The following is a 19257-nucleotide window of genomic DNA, read 5'->3' as shown; positions in this document are numbered from 1 at the left end:
CTTCTTCCTCGGGATTTCCTCAGCAGCCCCAGCTCCTTGTGCTGTTGGAGCCAGGGCTGGGGCAGCTCTGCAGGTGGGCTCTCACCTGAGCCCAGGGGCACAGGGGCAGGATCCCCCTGCCCTGCTGCCCACGCTGGGGGCTCAGCCCAGGGCAGGGGGTTCAGGCTGGGGCAGGCCCAGCTCTCACCCACAGCACCTCCAGCTCCTTCTCCCAGGGCTGCTCCCTCTGCTCAGCGCCAGCTTGAGTTGATCCTGGGGATTGCCCTGACCAGGTGCAGCTCCAGCACTTGGCCTTGTTAAACCTCGTGAGGTTCCCTTGGGCCACTTGTCCAGGTCCCTCTGGATGGTCCAGTCCTTCAGGGCTGTCAGCTGCTCTTTGCCCCCCAGTCTGAGGTGCTTTTTCACCAGGTGGAGGTTCTTCACCAGGCCAGGCTTATGGATATGGTAAAACCTTGCTCCACCCAGGAGCTGCTCCTAGCTCCAAGTCATCATCTCTTAGCTATTTAAGGACACAGCATGGCTCTATTTTGGTGGGAGATCAACCTTTTATTCTCTCCATGTCTATGTCATGCAGCACTTCTAAATACAGCCAGAGGAAAACAGGAAGAACTCTGCCAGGTGCTGCTAACCCTGCCCATGTAGGAATTCTGTCTCCACAAAGCTTCCAGAGGAAAGCCCTTTGATTCTAGGCCAAGGGCAAGTTTGAACTGAAATCAGCCCTTTCTTTATAAATGCATTAAACTCAGTTTTTTTCTTTCTTTTTTTTCCTCCTAAAAAAAATTCTGCTGAATTTCAGCTGCTAAGAGGAAAATAAAGTTAGCTCCTACTTCATTTTTCTCCTACAATAACTGATTCTAAAGCTAAGTAGGCTTTTTGTTCCCTGTTTCCGTTCTTGGGATCGTTCTATCAAGCCTGTTTGATCTTGGTGGAAATGCAGAGCCAGTGAGAGACCAGGTGATGGTGTTAAGAGATAATAAATAACCTGGCAGGTCAAAGTAAATCAGGCTGGGCCTTTGAAATTAGCTTCCATGATAGCTTCCAAGTGAGTTTTGTTGAGTACATGGATTTGTTTTTTCCTGTTGGGCAAGTCCCACCTGCAGCTGCTGTGCAAAGTGAAGAGCTGATGCTGGCTTTACATGAGGGATGCTTTTGCAGGTGGGAGAGACCATGATGTGGAGATCACACCATATCTCTGCTTCCCACTCTCCCATGGGTATCTTTCCCCTCTGCCTTAGATCTGTCTGTGATGCACAGTATTTTTCCTTTTACCTAAAACAAAAAGGTCCATCTGTGCCTGAAAGTGAAATGCCCCTGTTTTATGAAGAGAGGATCATTTACTGAAGATGCTGCAATTAACATCTCTGGGTTTGGGGTACATGCACCTCCTTTAAGCTACTTTCACGGGGCAGGGAGGTGTTTGGGCAGGAATTTTTTGCTTTTGATGAGGACAGTTTGCTGACTGCAGGTCCCAGCTGCTCCCGAGACCTGTGCCTCCAAGATCAGGATAAAGGGCTTTGTGAAGCAGCCCTTTTAACTCCTCTCCAGCCTTATTTGAGAGTAGGATTGACCCAGCATTTTAGGAAATTATTATGATTCAGATGCCAATTACTCTAACTACATTGAAAGGACCCCTTTATATGTCTTGGTCAACATGACGTTCTGGGAGAAGAGGGAGTGCAGTGATTTCTGAGTCAATGCTGTGTTGATGGAGATGGACTGAATGCTTATTTCCCAGTACAGGTTTACCTTAAATCAGCATTTTTATATATTTATCTTATAATGGCATTTTCTTGAGCTGCTCTCCTCATTTACCTCAATGCCTATGATTAAAAAAGGAAGGAAAGCTATTTTTCCAAGGAGGGCTATATTTTTAAAATGCTGCTCATCATGTGAGATTTCACAGGTTTCTGATGTGCAATAAATAGTGGGGACCTTCCTGCTTTTTCCTTTGGTTTTCAGTGCCTGAGGATATGTCCTGATAAGATTATATGAACCAAAAAAAAAAAAAGACTTTACTAACAAATTCATGCAAATGAGACCAATAAACCTCCCTGTATCTGTCAGCTTGCAGACCCTTTTGGAAACCTGCTATGTACGGGATAGAAACAAGGTTTTAATTGAAATTCATACATGTGGCTCTAACAGATGAACTTTGCAAGTGTCAGTGCCTGAAATGTTTGCCAGTTTTGAGAAGTGCCGTGCTCGAGCAGTGGCATGGGAGGGATGCACGAGCTGTCTGTGCTGGTGAGGCACCTTCAGAGCCCCTTCAAAGCAGAGCTGCAACACCCCATTTGTCACTGCTTCCTCCTGTGAAAATTTGCTCATGAATGCTTGTGTGTTGTGCTTTGCCACTGAAATATGCAGAGATTCCCTTGTCAGGGAATGGCATCTGCTACAGCTCTTTTCAAAATGTGTGTTTGGCTTTCTTCTTTTTGTGTTTTGGTTTGTTTGGTTCTGTTGTTTGTTTGTTTGTTTTTTAATGTAATGCTATATTAAGTTTGATGGTTTCCTTGCTTACTTTTTAAACTGTTATTGCTTAAAACAAGCACTTTTTTCTAACTGACATCAAAGCCACGTAAAATCTTGCTGCAAGTGTTTCTGGTCAAGCTGACCAGCTTACATCACTCATTTGTAATGTGTTCATCCCCTCATTAAAGAAGATAAATCTTGCCTCATATAACTTAAAAAAAAACCCAAACAATCTGCTAAAAGGAGACTAAAAAAGCCAACTGCTAAAAGTATTAAAGTGAGATGAGACTTTCCTGGCCATTATTCTGTCTGGATGTACACAGGAGAGATTGATCTTGTGGGGATGCTTGTGGTGTTTGGACTAAAGGTTGCTCTGAGGAAAGACTGATGTGTTTGAGTCAAATGCTGAGAAAACTCTTGGCTGAAGTAGAGTTTATTTTAGACCAGTGGGAGTTGCTGCAGTGGGAAAGAGATGGAGAAACTTGTTTTTAAAATGTCTTACAGGGCACAACCAGGGCAGGGCTCTCCTTCCCTGTGGTGGAAAAAGAAATGCAATGCAATGCAAGTGTGCTCTGAAAACTAATATGAATGAAATACATAAGGCTTCTATACCTTTTCCCCTTCTCTTTCAATTGACCTTTTGTCTTTCTCTGTCCTCTTGTTTCCTTTTCCTGTCCTTTATTTCTAGCAAGACTGAGGACTGGGGCTATCTCAATGAAGATGGAGAGCTCGGCTTGGCTTATCAAGGTTTAAAGCAAGTTGCCAGGTCAAACACTTTCTGTTTTTCCCCACTGCTGCTTCTGCCTTCTCCTACCTTTTCCTTGCCCTCTTGTTTCTTTCTCTTGCTCTGCTGTTGCCATGTGGTCCTGGGCAGGGCCCGCTGTCCTGTCTGGGAACAGCTGGAGGTAGGATTTCCAAACTGCAGGAATTGAGACCCTCCTGTAATTTTCAGAGGAGTCATGGTTCCACTTGGCCATTGCTGGTGGTGGCCGTTGTCACTAATGCCTGACCTGTGATCCAGTAAGGATTATGTGACAGTAATGGGGAATTGGGTGATAGAGAGGTTGGGAAGCTGGGATCTCCAAGACCATATTATTTTTTTTCTCCCAAATTGCACTAAGACATGGCACCTCTTGGAAGTGTTTTCTCCCAGTCCTTGACCTGTTGGAAGGAGAGGGTCTGTGCTTGTGACCCAGTGCTGTCACCTTTGCATGATCCTGGGGATTTTGTGCTCCCATCCATGTGTTGTCTGTGGGTGAGAAAGGCACGTGGTAGACACAGACTTGTCCATAGCTTGTTCCATAGCCCTCCCCAGATCCTGCTCTGCTGGGCAAATATCCCTCCTGGATTCTTGTCCTGCATCACTCCTGTGCTTGGTGCTTATGAGGCTCCAATATATATGATTTTATTAAAGTTTAAAGGATATTAAAGAGATAAAAAAATTAAGTATTTTGTATAGAGTAGTCTAAAGTGGTCACATCTAGAGGTATCAGGGTAAAACCAGACAGTAACAGGAAGAAATAACAGAGATTATTTCATGTGTTTTTCCAAGCAAAGTAGGAACCCAGGTTCATAGAAGGAGCATGTTCTTCTGAGGGTGTCTCATGGATTATCCAGACTGAATCCCAACTAATCCCAGTATGAAGAAATAAAATGAAAATTAAGTACTTAATACTTATTTCTTGGTGGGTCTGTATTTTCCAAGCCTATTAAGAATATAACTCCTGACAGGATTATGAGGCTGACAGCATTATTGCTTATGTTTCTATAGGTGCAAAACGTGCTTTTCTGTCTTGTGCTGGGATGTGGGAGTAGAGACTGTGTTGTTAAATTTTCTAAAGGCAACAAAAACAACTACACAAAGCAACATGGGGATGATTAGTACTTTTCATCCAGGAGTCTTCCCTGAAAGCATGCACTCTTTTATAAAAGAGTTATTACAGAAAAACACCAAAACAACAACAAAAAATTTTTGTGCATAGTTGCTCCTGTAAGGAAACAGTTGACAGGTGTGGATCACAATCAATTTCCCAGTGGACCAGTGTGAGTTGTAGCTCTGTGTCTGTGCATGTCCTGGGTCAGTGTGGAGCTGTCAACAGCAGAATCCTCCTCATCTTTGAGGATTGCTGTTTGCATCCAGTGTGAGAAGGCCCTGAGCTGGGTGTGAGGTAACCCTTAGCTCTGAGCAGGCACATCCGTGAGCTGCAGCAGGGGCAGGGGCTTGGTAGTGCCCTTGGTCATTCCTTCTCTTGACCACCATTGTCCTGTATAATCTGGGACTATACTTTGTAGTTTCTGGCTTGGTGGTTCTCTCTCAAAGGCCTTATACCTTCTGGAGTCACTTCAATCTTCTGGCAAGAGCTGGTGGCCTGAAGGGAGATTTCCATGTAGCAGAGGGTAGGGACACTTAAAATCAATTACCATGTCACCTGCCAGGTTGTCACCATCACCTTCAGCATGGGTGTCTGCAGTTAACATCTCAGTGATGAACATTTTTCCACTGGATTTAAAAAGGCATTCTGGCTTAGCAAATGGCTAAGAGTTGGAATTTATGTTTGACAGGAAAGGAGCACAGGAACAAATGTCCTTCAAGCTGAGCTTTTGAAAACAAAACTTGCAGGTGTTGATCTGTGTTGCTTTCTTGCCATGTATTTGCTCTTTGCAAGTAAAGGAACCTGGATGTTTGATGAAGTTAAATAAAAAAGCGTGCTTTGGGATTTATTTTTAAAAAATCCCAACCTTTGATTTCATATCTCTTAATTTCAAAAGTATTTCATATGCGGTATAGCAAATGACAGACTAGTGTGGCAATAATAGCTTCTTGTTCATCAGTTTTATAGGGAGGTTGACAGAGTATTTCCCAAGCTGGTTGATTTTGAAGCATCTAAACTCAGATGGTGGTTACTACCTTGATGCTGACATCACAGACTGATCAGTGTGGTCCTGTTCTCAGGTTGCTGGAAGCACAGCTCCAGGACCAGAGAAGGGAGCATGAGGAGGAGATGGAAGCTCTGAAAAACCAGGTGGATTTAATGCAAGAGGAGCTGGAGAAGCAGCAGCAGGCATTCATGCAGACTCTGCAGCTCTCTCCAGAGGTCCAGGTGGAGTTTGGACTTCAGCAAGAAATTACACGTCTGACCAATGAAAACCTGGTAAGAGGCTGTGCTGAAAAGACAGAAAGAGAGCAAAAAATAGTTTGAGAGAAGGAGATATGAAGCATAACAGGGAGGGAAGGGCACTGGAATCTCTTTCACCCCTCCTAAACTCTGCAGAATCCATCAGTATCTCCCACTGGTGCATTTGGGAGTGTTGGCACTTGGCCTTGAGCTGATGTTCTGCGGCTGTATGACTTTTGTGACTACACAGGTGCTTTATTTTTAATTTTTTTAAATGCTTTTTTAAGCCTTTCTACTTTGTGACACTGCCTTAAATCAGATCACTGGGGACCCTTCTACTCTGTTAGGCACAGAGGCAGCACAGGTCTTTCATCTTACTTGCTTTTACTGGGAGTGTGGAAAGGCAGTTGCTACTTCAAAAAGTTGGCCTGGATGATCATAAATTTTCCCCTTCTCCCCTTCTGTATCTGTGTGCAAAGTCTGCAGGGAATGTTGGCACCTACTGAGTTTTTGCCTTTTTTCAACAACTCCAGTATCTAAATAAAACTGTTTAAATGTGATAAACAGGCAGGATTAAGTGCTGTGGGTGGTGCCCCTCTTCCACTGAGATGCTCACACCATGCCTTGGTGATGCACGGGCCATACTCCAGCCTCTAACTCACCCCAAATGAGTTGTTCCTGGGTTTAATGTTGGGAGTTCTTTTAAGTGTATCTTCTGTCTTTCAGGACCTTAAAGAATTGCTGGAAAAGTTGGAAAAGAATGAAAAGAAGCTGAAGAAGCAGCTGAAGATTTACATGAAGAAGGTCCAAGATTTTGAAGGTGACCTGTGCATTCGGAGATACTGGGCTGGGGGAACTGCACTTGGATTTTACTTCTTTGGCCAGTCTTGGAGAGCTGCAGGGTTTGGGGTTTTTTTTCTCTTTTTCTTTCTATGAAAGTGAGATTTTGCTTGTTCTGGCACTGAACTAGCAGCAGGCACAGAGCTGACACTGACCCTGTACCAGGTTTTGGAGGATATTTAAGGAAACTTTTCTGCTGTCATTGCAGTCAATGCAGTGACCCAGGCAGAGATACAGAAAGGACCCCAGTGGTCAGCAGGATAATGTTCTGATCTGTCAGTTTTGAAGGGGGAATTATAACCCTTTAGTATCAAATTGTGTAAGTATATTCTGCTTAATGAGAAATCACCTTAAATGTGGCATCTGTGTTGTATGGAAAGCACTTCCTGTTCTCTGGAGAAGCCGTGATTAATCAGAGAGCCCCGTTCTCATGAGTTAATTTCTGGAAACCAGGCATTAAGTGAAATTAAGCTGAATAACTGGAGGGTTTCCACGGCTCGCCCAGCTGCTCCCTGTCAGTGTGATTTACATGCTGCTTGCTGCAGTATTTGCATGCTGGTCTCTTCTGCTTTATTACACTCCAGCAGTGTGCCATTATGGTTTGCAGCTTGCATTGCCTGCCTGCTTTTTGCCTGGCTCTGTGAAAATCATTCACTAGGGTTGCTACCTTCTAGCCTGTGGTCTCTTGGAAAATAAAAAAATGGCTTCATTTTTTCCTCTTCCAAGAGTTTTGCACTTTTTCTGTCATTCAGAGTCAGAACTCTGTGGACTGGTAATCCAGGACCTGATTGTTTTTATTTTTATAAGTCTATCAAAGCTGATGACATTATTGGGAATTCAATATATAACTTTTTGACTTGGTGTCTGCACCAAGGCCAGTGGAGGGCCTGAATAGCTGTTGATTTCCAGGTGCCAGCCAGGTGTTGATAACCTTTTCTCTTCACAGCATCCCAGACAATGGTGCCAGTGGAGAGGAGGCCGCACGAGCAGAACATGCAGGTTGCTGTCCAGAGGAAGGAGAAGGATTTTCAGGGCATGCTGGAATATTACAAAGAAGATGAGCCACTCCTCATCCGAAACCTCATTACAGGTGAGGAACTTGCTCTGCTCCTCTGCCTGGCTGCTCCTTCTCATGCCTGGGAGAGTTTGTAAACCTGACATTAAAAAATTAAGGTAGGCAAATAGATCTTCTCAACTGAACCCTTCTGGGGCTGCATGTTTAGGGTGATGGCAGTTTGGGTAGGTTAACTAGTGCTGCACTAAGCAGATAGACCAGGATGGACACAATCCCTTAGGGATAGCAAAAAATGGGAAACACAAAGCAAGGCTAGTTTTTTAGAGCATACTGAGCTTCATATGAGGTGATAGATGGGGAGGGGTTGGCAGAAGGACAGGCCCCTGGGTCTGGCACAGCAGTGGAACAAAGGTAGCTCAGTTCATGAGGTAATAACAGATAACAGATAATGAACTTGTGAGCTCTTCTGCACTGCACAGGCTGGTGAGAGTTGCTGCAGCATCCCCTCACTCAGTGCTGTTTCAGAAGTCAGCTTCCCTAGCAAGGTGTTGGTATTCACTACAACTCTAACCCCAGCAGAACCTAGTGAGGATCCAAAAAGTGTTCACAGAGCAGTGCTAGCCCATTGCTGTGGGTACTGAAGTTCTCCTAATCAGACAAGCTTGTTCTTCAGAGGCTCCATATGCCCACAGCCACCATTAGGATTCTGTATCTTGAGGGAATGAGTGATTTAATGCATCATCAATTCAGGGAGAGGATTTATTATGTGAGGTATTCCTGAAAGCTTCAGGGAGCTGTTCTGAGGTGGTTTTGTGCTGCTGGGGGAGGGTTTTATAAGGTAGAGAAGCTCTGGCTCCACTGTGCATCCATAACGAGAAATGGATTGTTGTCACAAACCTCAGTGACAGGCAGGGCTGCCCTCCCAACCCTGAGTGCTGAGGATTTGGGGCAGATCCCTCTGTCCTGCAGCTGAACCTCTGGCTCTGTGTCCACTCTGCAGAGAGGGATGCAAGTTGCAGAGCCAAAATATCATTTTCTCCAGGGCTGAGAGGAGAGGGGTTTGCCTGGGTACACTCCAACTCTGGTTCTCTGCTTCTCTTGTCAGTTGGGGAGATTTAAGTTTTCTTTTTTTGTGAAATCTTTCATTTTTTAAATTGTCAAATCTTCCAGATCTCAAGCCCCAGGCAGTGTCTGCTACTGTTCCCTGTCTTCCTGCTTACATCCTCTACATGTGCATCAGACATGCAGATTACATCAACGATGACCAGAAGGTGCACTCCTTGCTCACCTCCACCATCAATGGCGTTAAGAAAGTGCTGAAGGCAGGTGTCCATTTGCTCTTGTCTTGCAGTTGAGAGGCTGTCAAGTGGTAATAACCATGTCCAACATGTGTTGGACACTCAGCTCTCACAGTGATTTTCAAGCCAATGTGCTCTTAGAGCCTCCCTTTTTAGAAGAGTGAGGAGAATTGTGATCCTAGCAATAAAATGGTTTGAATTTAGAGGTTAAAAAAAAAAGTTTGCAGGGAAGAACAGCTAATGTTGCCAAGCTGCAGAGGGAAAGCTGCCTGATTATGGGTGGGGAAACTCTAAATTGGTTAGTTTTGTGATGCCACAGGGAGGGGAGGGATCTCATGTGTTTTCCCTCTGTTCTGCAGAAGCACCAGGATGACTTTGAGATGACATCGTTCTGGCTGGCGAACACGTGCCGGCTGCTGCACTGCCTGAAGCAGTACAGCGGGGAAGAGGTGAGAGCCCGGCCTGGGGGCGGCATCCCTGAGGGACGGCCCTGCCCCCTCCTGCCACGAGGGGCTTCCCTCTGGCTGGGGATGGAGCCGCTCTGACTGCCCTCCTTGGTTAATCTGGGTATAGCACGGCTATGATCTGGGTATAGCACAGCTAGCTCTCCCTGGAAAAGCTCCTAAAAGCACAGAAGGGTTTGGGTTGGAAAGGGACCTTAAATCTCATCTCATCCCACCCTCTGCCATGAGCAAGGACACCTTTCACTATCCCAGGCTGCTCCAAGCCCCATCCAGCCTGGCCTTGGACACTGCCAGGGATCCAGGGACAGCCACAGCTGCTCTGGGTACCCTGGGCCAGGGCCTGCCCGCCCTCCCAGCCAGCAATTCCTAATTCCCAATAGCCCAAAATCTGTCCCTGCCCTCTGGCCCTGGGAAGCCATTGCCTGGCTGCTGTCCCTGCATGCCTTGTCCCCAGTGGCTGTGCAGCTCTCCTGGAGCCCCTGGAGGCCCTGGCAGGGGCTCTGAGGTGTCCCTGGAGCCTTCTCTTGTGCAGCTGAGCAGCCCCAGCTGTGCCAGCCTTTCTATGCTATTTCTGGTGAGCCATTTTGAAGGCCATTCTCCTGGTTTTAGTTCATCCCTCAGCTTTTCATTAAACAGTATTTTATTGCTTGAAATAAATTTTATTAAAGCTGATCCCTTTAAAAGAATGGGATTATCACAGTTCTCTTACATTACCCACTGCCATCCTTATAGCCTTGTATTCTGCATATTAAAATTTTCAACAGACACAAATACTGTTATTTTTTTTTAGTCTTTAGATATTTATTTAGATATATTGAGCATTCAAAGAGTAAGAAAAAAATTCATAAAATTAAATTAACTATTCAGGTCATTTAAGAGATAATGGTTTGTGTGTAAAACCCCAGCATTGGATTTCGAAGATTTAAAATTAAAAGTTAAATTAAAAATATTCTAGAGAATACTTTCTAGCAGTTGTGCTCTTGTTTGCCCTCTTCTGTCTGCATAATAATACTGCATTTAGAGAAAATCCTCTCCAGAAAACCAGCTGGCTTAAAACACAGTTTTTGCCATAATTTACTGTGTTAAATTAATCAGCTGTTTGCAAATTCCATTGGCAATTGTTGCAAAATATAGAGGAGAGAAATACTACAGAGCTGTTTGCAAGATACTGTTATCTTTAGTTTTAAATCTGGCCTGTTTTTAAGAAAAAGCTTAAAAGAAAATCCCAACCCACATACAGTCCTGTCAGGTGAAGAGCATGGTGCTCTACAATTAGTCAGGAAAACTGGGAAATTGTGAAATCAACTCAAATTGGTACGTGTTGTATTTTTGCATTTTGCCAGTCAGCAAGCAACAAAAACAGTTTCATAGTTCTCATTTTCACACCAAGTAAGGCCATATGAACAGGCAATTAAAGGATCTGTGTTAATTAAAACATCCCATTGGCTTCTGACACTAAACTGGTATTAATATCTGAGCCCAAAACTGAGGATTTACAGCAGCCAAATGCAGGATTATAGATCAGCTGTATCAGCAAAAAACAGGCAATAAATTCAGTTGTTTCAGGAGATCTATGAATTTCAGAACAATTTAAGATGTTGTCAAAACAGCACGTAACATGCAGTCATAACTTTTTTCAATTTTCTAGAATCTTAATTTAAAAATATTTAATGTTGGAACTCAAATGGATAAGCATGTAGCTAAAAATGTAGTTTCAGAGGGCCTGAAATGTCATTTTCTACACCTGTATGTTGCAGTTAATACAAACATGCAGATCCTTGCTAAGGATAAAATGAAAAACTGGTAGTTTAGTGATTTTCTTGAAAAGGTATTTCTCTAGTAATAATTTATAAACAAATGCCCGGGTAACTGAAAGGTGATTTATGAGTTTTGATCTTTTCTGTGATTACTTTGGTAACATATTTTGGTATACTGTACTTTAAGGGTGCAGGGGGTTTTAATGCAGTGGTTTTGATGGACTGCCAGTGGGAGGAATAATGAGCTTGGGTGTTTTAATCTCCTTTTCAGGGTTTCATGACCCAAAACACAGCGAAACAGAACGAGCACTGCCTGAAGAACTTTGACCTGACCGAGTACCGGCAGGTGCTGGGCCACCTCTCCATCCAGATCTACCAGCAGCTCATCAACATTGCAGAGGGCATCCTGCAGCCCATGATTGGTAAGCTCACACCTGCAGGCTGTTTCTTGGCCCAGATTATCTGCTCCAGATGTTTTTTCAGACACTTTGCACAGTGCTAGCATGACCCAGAGAGTTTTTATCTTCCCCCATGATAGAAACTACTAGGGATAAGGGTTTTTCCTCCCACTCCAGAAGATATCTCTTTTATTTCTGTTGGGGAGGCAGTGGAAGAGGTGAGGTTGTGCTGGTGGGTCTGCTGTCTCCTCCAGACCAGGTTTGTGGTTAATCTTTTTTGGATGGAAATGTACATTATAAGAGAGGCGAGGATTGGGAAGAGGAAAAAGACTCATAAAGACCTTGGTTTTGAGGGTGTGAGAGCAGGTATTAGAAGAGTTATCTCTTCAACCAAATTCCTGAGGATTCATCTGAGGAATGCCCCATCCCTGGAATGTCCAATGCCCAGCTGGACAGGGCTTGGAGCAACCTGGGATGGTGGAAGGTTTTCTTGCCCATGGCAGGGGTGTTTGACCCAAATGGCTTTTAAAGTCTCTTCCAAACCAAACTCTTGCATAGCTCTATGATATTTGTGTGTGTTTTTAACTATTTCATATTATCAGAGTAAACCATGGATCTGTCCTGCTGTTGGTTCTTGCAGCATCCATGGTGCTGCATCACTGAGACTGATACATGCTCATTGCAGCCTATGAAGGGATCAGTTCTTCCCTCTAGTGACAAATAGATGGGTTGCAGGCTTTTTAGCCCATTTCCCCTTTTTCCAGTGTCTGCTGTGTTGGAAAATGAGAGTATCCAAGGGCTTTCCATTGTCAAACCGGTGAGCTACAGGAAATATTCCTCCAATGCGGGTGACAGCTCCTACAGCTTGGATGAAATGATTCGCCAGCTGAACACATTCCACAGCATCATGTGTGACCAGGGCCTGGACCCAGAGATCATCCAGCAGGTGTTCAAGCAGCTCTTCTACATGATCAATGCCATCACCCTGAACAACCTCCTGCTGAGGAAGGATGTCTGCTCGTGGAGCACGGGCATGCAGCTGAGGTGGGGCTGGTGCTTGGGGCAGGGCTCTGCCTGCTTAGGGAAGTTCTGTTAATGTTGTAAGTTGGTGTAAAATAGGGGAAAAAAGTGCACTTCTCAGTGCAAATTAGTTAAATCTTCCTTTTGCTACCCTTTCCCCTTCCCAGGCTGGATCTTTCTGTGTTCCCCTTGAGGAAAGTGGGCACAGCAAAAGCATTTTCTGTGTAGATATTCTCAAAGGTATCTGGGTACTTTGCAGGATCTTATTAGGATTTAAAAGCTGGTTAAAAGCTTCATTTTAATTGTTGAAACTTGGAGGAATCTGAATGCTGTAGAAAAGCACCTCCGTTGTATTGTTTGGCTGTTACATGGTTCATCTATTTGAAAGGTACTTGGAGGATATATTTTACACTGAGCTTTGGTCTGATTGTCTCTTGCTGCGTGTTATCACAAATCCACATCACAAAATGCCACATACACCAGCACTGCAACATACCCCGAGCCCCAAAGAGGAGTTTTGAATATGCTGCTTTTTACGTCAGCTCACATCTTGACTTGGTTGCTTATCTAGGTTTAACATCAGCCAGCTGGAGGAATGGCTGCATGGGAAGAATCTGCAGCAGAGTGGAGCAGCACAAACTTTGGAGCCCTTGATTCAGGCAGCACAGCTCCTGCAGCTGAAGAAGAAAACCTCAGAGGATGCTGAGGCCATCTGCTCCTTGTGCACATCGCTCACAACCCAGCAGGTAGGGAGCAGGGCAGGGGTTTACAGCACAGGTAATTGAGGAGTGGGAAAGGGTGGTCTCCCTCTGCCAGCTCTTCAGTGGCCACAGCTTGTCCTTTTCCAAACTGATGTTACACCTTGTCCCCTCCCAGAGATGGTCACAGTGGTGGCCTCTCTCTTACAGTGCCACTGATGGCACTGGAGCTCCAGAAATGTGCAAAGATGAAACCCAGCCCTGAGGAATTTGTTGTGTAAATCAGATCCTTGTCATTTTAAACCCACCTAGCTCTAATCGCAGCTCTGCTGTCTCTGAGGCCTGCCTTTTGCAGCTTTCCCAAAACCCTCTGATTTTAAGGATTCCCACACCTATAGTCTTTTGCCAGCTCTTATACTGGCTGTGTCTGCAGGATGCCCACCAAGGATTCCTGTTTGGGGCCGGAGGTTTAGAAGTACCAACCTAGGCTGGCTGGATATGACCTTGAACTTTGAGACTCCATGCCAGGAGGATAAACTCACTTTTTTTACTGCTGGATTGCCTGTCCTTAATTTGATAATATTGTAGGAAGGGAGAAGTGGGAGGTGTGAGCTGATTTCCAGTGGTTCTCGGAGAGCTTTTCTAATGTATCTGCACCACTCTGTCCTGAACAGGCATTTTTGAGAAAAGCTAAGGGGAGGAGTGGGAGTGAGGGAGCATCAAGAGAAGTATTGTAGAGATGACATCAGAAGTCATCCATGTCACCATGTGCCAACCCTGTATAAATCTGTTGTCCAAGTCTGTTGCCAATTTACAGACCTTCCCATAAGAAGTGATTTTGACAGGTCCATGGATCTTGCAATACCTTAACAAGAGGCAAAGAAAAACACCAGGGTGATACTTCTGCTGCTTCTTTTCTCTGCTTTGTCATGGCAGACTTGTGGCCACATCATGACAACCTGCTGCTTGTGCTTTGTGTTCTGGAGAAGTTTAGCTTCTCACGACTGTAACCATGTTTTCTTTTTAACAGATTGTAAAGATACTGACTCTCTACACTCCTGTGAATGAGTTTGAAGAACGTGTGACAGTAGCTTTCATACGAAACATACAGGTAAATTTAAAGGGCTGTCAACTGCAGGGCACAAATGACATCTCTGTAGTTCTAGTGGCATCTGTATTAAATCACTGCTAACTCAGGCATTTTATAAAAGGCATGCTGCTGCAGGTTGTCCTGAATTCAGTGCTCTGTGTGTGCACACACTCTTACAGCACACAGCTGCAGGGATAGGCAGGCTGTTAATCACAGAGGGCAATAAACACCCAAATCCCAAGCTCAGCTAATTCAGCTCTTCAGCAGCAACACGATTGAGGATTAAGGTTGCAGGAGTCAACAAAGTGTTGGTGAAATTGAGTTACTTCTGAGATAGGAGGTAGAAATTGGCAACTGAAGGAAAAATAAACAAATTAAAGCCAAACACATTTTAATACTCACAAGGAGCAGGGAGAAAAAGGAAGGGCACGTGTTCAGCTACCCCAGAACATATCACCATCGTTGATCAGCTGAATGAAAGGTGGTCTGCTGGTATCCTGTAGTCCTGGTTTTGCTGTGCCAAGGGTGTCATTTTGTTTCCAGGTCCTGTATCTTTGTGGTCATGTAGAAAATGTAGCCAGGTTCTCCTGAAGCAGTGTTTCCTACAGTCTGTATAGCAGTTCCTGTAAATACTTGCTCAGAAGGAAAGGTGCTGCAGAAGAGAACAAAATAGTTCTCACTGTTTTCTGCAGTATCTATAAAATGATACACATTCTCAAACCTTTGATGGTGTTAAACACAACAAGAAAAGGCAACAACTGATGCTAAATTTGTTTTCTTCTCCCACACCCAACAGAAGCAGTTGCAAGAACGGAATGACCCTCCACAGCTGCTGTTAGACTTCAAGCACATGTTCCCAGTTGTGTTCCCATTCAACCCATCTGCCATCACCATGGACTCCATTCATCTCCCTGCTTCTCTCAACTTGGATTTTCTCAATAAAGTCTGAAGAAACTAGAATTAAACTCACCTCTCACACCCAGAGACTTCCAGCAACAAAAGAAAAAAATCATAAAAAGAGTTCAAGAGCTCTTTAAATATGGACCAAACAGGCTTATGGAAGAACCAGTATACAGTAACAAATGGATGCTAAAATGTACACTAAAAAAGACACTGGTCTGTATGTGATTTTTTTGGGTAATTTGCATCTCAGAAATAAGGATACTTGAAAAATAGATTTATTTTTTACTGCTTGATTTTATGTTGACATAGTTCAAAGCCCATAATCATCTCCAAAAGCCAGGAAGTGGGAGACAGCTTATTTTGACTTTCATAGGTGTCTATGACAAAAACAAAATTTGAGACACTTGTGCTGCCTTGAAGGACGTGTCATTTGTCTAGTAGCAGGTGGTCTTGTGTGTATGAATAGCAGAACATGCAGTTCTCCCTTCAGTTCTTGCTAGTAACTGCATTCATGATAGTGAATTGAAAAAGTAAATTGCAGAAGGTGTGTATGTATCACACCATAAGGTAAAGGGCTGGGATGCTGCTTGTTTCCACTGATGTGGAATTTGTCACAAATACAAACACATTTGTCACAAATACATTCAGATACACTGAATGTATTTAGGAGGAGCTGTTGCTCCTTTGCTGTTGCTAAGTACATTCAGTGTATCTACTTCATGGAAATTTAGATAAATTGGCAGGAATTTGTTCCATTGGACTTTCTTGCATTACCAAATTTACGTTAGCAAAGGTTTTGTCCTAGTGAAATAATCATGATGCAAAGGACTGCCTTAAGCCTTCTGCTTCTAGCATAGTATCATCCTGATCCCTACTGTTGGCTTTCCTTGTGCTTTCCAGTGTCAAACACTTTCCTCCAGTGGCTGTCAAGGTTCTTGTACCTCTTACATGGCCAGTGTCAGAATCCCATGCACAGATCATGCTAAGGAACCCAGTTTAATCCTCCAGCCGTACTTGTCTTCAGTGGGTTAATCCTAGCTGTAGCTGTCCATGGAAAAACTCCATTCAGTTCAGTAGCCATCCAAAATGTTAAGAATCATACAAATACACAGCTTACATAAATGAAGAATATTTTAAAAAATTAAAAGTTTCTAAAAGAGATGAAATGTTCTAACACAAAAAAAAAAAAAAAGAAGCTGTCAGGTGGTATGTTATAAACATACATAAGCCATTTCTTTAAGAGTGAACCCAAACTACAACAAGCTTAAATTAATAATTGCATTCAATTCAGATTCTTTTAGTTTTGTTTTTTTTTGTTTTTTTTTTTTTTTAATCAGACTTATACACTAAGCCAAACCACCCCTCTGACTCACCACACAGATGCTGAAGGAGACCAGGCATTGGTTTTTCTGTGGTCCTTGGCAGCACACGCTGAGCTCTCGGTGGCTGCTGGGCAGGGGAGGAGGTGGGTTCCCCAGGGTCAGTGCTGCTCCACGACTGCTCAGCGTGGGGATGCTCCTGCCACAGCACCACGTGCCAAACTGCAGTCAGGATGGGGGGCTGCCAGCATTCTGCCCTCTCCCCTTCCACAATGGTCTTGTTTAAGTCAATCTTAACTCACCTGCTTTTGTGACTTCTTCTGTGGTGCGCAGCTCCATCATGACTAAAAGCTTTCTAAGAAAAATCCACTCTCACCATCTGACTCTTTTTAGCTGGTGTAAATCCAAACAGCAAATTTATGACCAGGTAGGCTGTCTACTCAGAGGCTGAAAGTAGAATGTGAAGTTTCTTGGAGATACACCAACTCCTGTCTGCTGCAGTTTCCTTCCTAGGCAAGGAGTGTGTTGTGATTTAGGCATCATGTATATAATCCGTGTATATACAAACTGCAGTAGTCCAGTATGTACTATATATGTATATGACTATCCAAAAAAGCACATTTTAAAAGAAGCTGTTGAGTGCTGTGCAGAGTTATATCAGTCTATGCCAGTGGGTAAATACCTTGATTCAAACTGAGACCATAGTTCAGAGCAACTGTTACCACTGAAGGACAGACTTCAGGCTAAAAAGTAATTTGTTCTTCCTTAACTGTCACCCATTGAATTACGGATGTTTTGCTTGTAAAGAGCCAGGACTGTCTCCAAACTGCAGTCCTTGGGCACTCACCTCTGCTGTGTCTTCAGTAGTGCCTTCATCTCCCCTGGCTATACAATGAGGGTCATGCCACCCGTCTGCTCCCTGTGCCCAGCAAGCCCTGCCACCCACTCACCCACTACACGTTTATTTATTTATTTTCACCCACCTCTTTTCTGCAATGAATGTCCTTGCAGTGCTCTGAATTTTGTTAGTCATCGCCTCTCCCTTCTTTCCATGCTCCAACAGTTGTCATGGTTTAAGAGTAAATAATTCAAAGCAGGATTCAGCCTTTCTGTAAGTTGGTTTAAACAGAGCTGTTGCTCAGGATTTGTGTTAGGTCAGCAGTTTCAGGCAGTTCAGGTCTCTACCTCTTTCTGATGTAAATTATTTGGAGTACAATTCCCAATGCATTGATTAAACCTATGCTTATCACTCAGACTAAGTGACAGGTTGCTGCAGAATCCTCTTCTGCAGTTGCTTGTTGCTGATTACCACTGTAAAATGTGCTTAATGGTCTTCTAGGGGATAATGGTCCTTCACTGGCACTTTCAGGATTGTAACTTATATGTTCTTTCTTAAAAACTCTTAGTATGTGTGGATGGGAACTGGGATTTAACATCCTGATCTGTGATCATGTAGTATATCCACTGAGATCCATCTGGAAGAGAACTCTGTATGAAATACCTTTAATATATGTTATCTTTTCTGTTAGCACTTTTAAAAATTTTTATTTAAATGGTAATTTAGTTAAATTGCTATGCTCAAGCATGCCTTCTTTCCTCAGATTTACAAACATTACAAACATTTTTTTGCTCATGCAATTTATTCCACTGGAGCTACAAGAATTTCTTCGTATTTGTGAAACAGTACCAAAGTGTGGGCATGTTTTAAGCACAGTGGCTGCTTTTCATCACCCTGCAACTTGAACACTGAAATCTTTGCAGGACATGATTCCTCCTTTGTGTGATTTGCAAAAGGTACCAATGAAAAAGCTGCACTTGAAACAATGGTTGTTTTCCTCCATTTTCGATAATAAATTAATAAAATTGTGCAAGCTTATTCTTTCAGACCATTAACTGAAAAATTAGCATTTTATCAGTGCATATAAGTAGAACCTAATTAAAATGAATTGCATGAACTTCCATGAAGCTTTTTCCTCAAACTTTATTGATTCACATATATATTACAGTCATAAATTGATCTTTTTTTTTTCTGAAAGAAATTCTAGCAAGGTGGATGTTAAGTAAAACAATCCACAAGACATAACCCTGAAAGTATCCAAATTATTTCAAGGTGTGAATGCCAGTGGACAAAGACTTTCAGATTAATTTGAAATCAGAAGAAAAGAAGTATATTAAAAAAGTGCTACTATATTGAAATCTTTGGGGATATTTTTATTTTATTTTTTGTGGCGTGAAGTGTCATTACCTTAAGGAGCAGAAGGTATAGCTGCTGTCAAAGTTGAATGATATACACGAGTGAATACTGTAGATGAAATACTACTGCTTATAAAATATTTTTCCATTTTGAACAAATCTGTAAACTACACCTTTGTTTATAAGAAAATGCTTGTAATAGTCACTGTAATATTCAGCTGGGGATAAAAAAATTTGTGAAATAAACACTTTTGAAGAAATTGTGGCTCTTGGTCAAAAATGGGAATGCAAAAAATAACCCCTTTCAATATATACTTCCATCCAATAGAAACATTTCTAAGTAGTTTATAAACAGAAATTAGGAGAATCACTTTTACTTATGACACTGGAGGTTTTAGAAGTTATAACGTGATTTCAGAGGTGCTGAAATATTGGCAGCTAATTAGAAACTCACTGAGTGTGAAGTGTTATGGCCCTGAGAGCCATTGCAAATGAGTGGAGAAAAGGAGAGGAAAAGCCACCCATTGTGCATGTACATAAATCACAGAATCCCAGAATGGTTTGGGTTGGAAGGGGCCTTAAAGCCCATGCACTTTCACCCCTTGCCATGGGCAGGGACACCTCCCACTGTCCCAGGCTGCTCCAAGCCCCATCCAGCCTGGCCTTGGGCACTGCCA

At 43.2% G+C, this 19257-nt stretch overlaps 1 protein-coding gene across 1 annotated transcript in view; it reads left to right on the top strand.

Annotated features, from left to right (window-relative positions):
• MYO5B (myosin VB) overlaps positions 1 to 15410 on the top strand; it is a 146371-nt gene extending 130961 nt beyond the window's left edge. The window contains exons 31-40 of the mRNA XM_031059641.1: positions 5423 to 5621; positions 6312 to 6405; positions 7372 to 7515; positions 8611 to 8762; positions 9098 to 9187; positions 11231 to 11381; positions 12122 to 12401; positions 12949 to 13123; positions 14106 to 14186; positions 14962 to 15410. Coding sequence (XP_030915501.1) covers positions 5423 to 5621; positions 6312 to 6405; positions 7372 to 7515; positions 8611 to 8762; positions 9098 to 9187; positions 11231 to 11381; positions 12122 to 12401; positions 12949 to 13123; positions 14106 to 14186; positions 14962 to 15114 — 1519 coding nt within the window. The 3' untranslated portion in view covers positions 15115 to 15410. The remainder of the gene's footprint in view (positions 1 to 5422; positions 5622 to 6311; positions 6406 to 7371; positions 7516 to 8610; positions 8763 to 9097; positions 9188 to 11230; positions 11382 to 12121; positions 12402 to 12948; positions 13124 to 14105; positions 14187 to 14961) is intronic.
• Positions 15411 to 19257: the final 3847 nt, after the last annotated feature.

This window comes from Geospiza fortis, unplaced genomic scaffold (assembly GCF_000277835.1).
Source record: "Geospiza fortis unplaced genomic scaffold, GeoFor_1.0 scaffold488, whole genome shotgun sequence".
In the NCBI taxonomy this organism is placed as follows: domain Eukaryota; kingdom Metazoa; phylum Chordata; class Aves; order Passeriformes; family Thraupidae; genus Geospiza; species Geospiza fortis.
The sequence above is the reverse complement of the archived record's forward strand: the minus strand, read 5'-3'. Positions and strand labels throughout refer to the sequence as shown.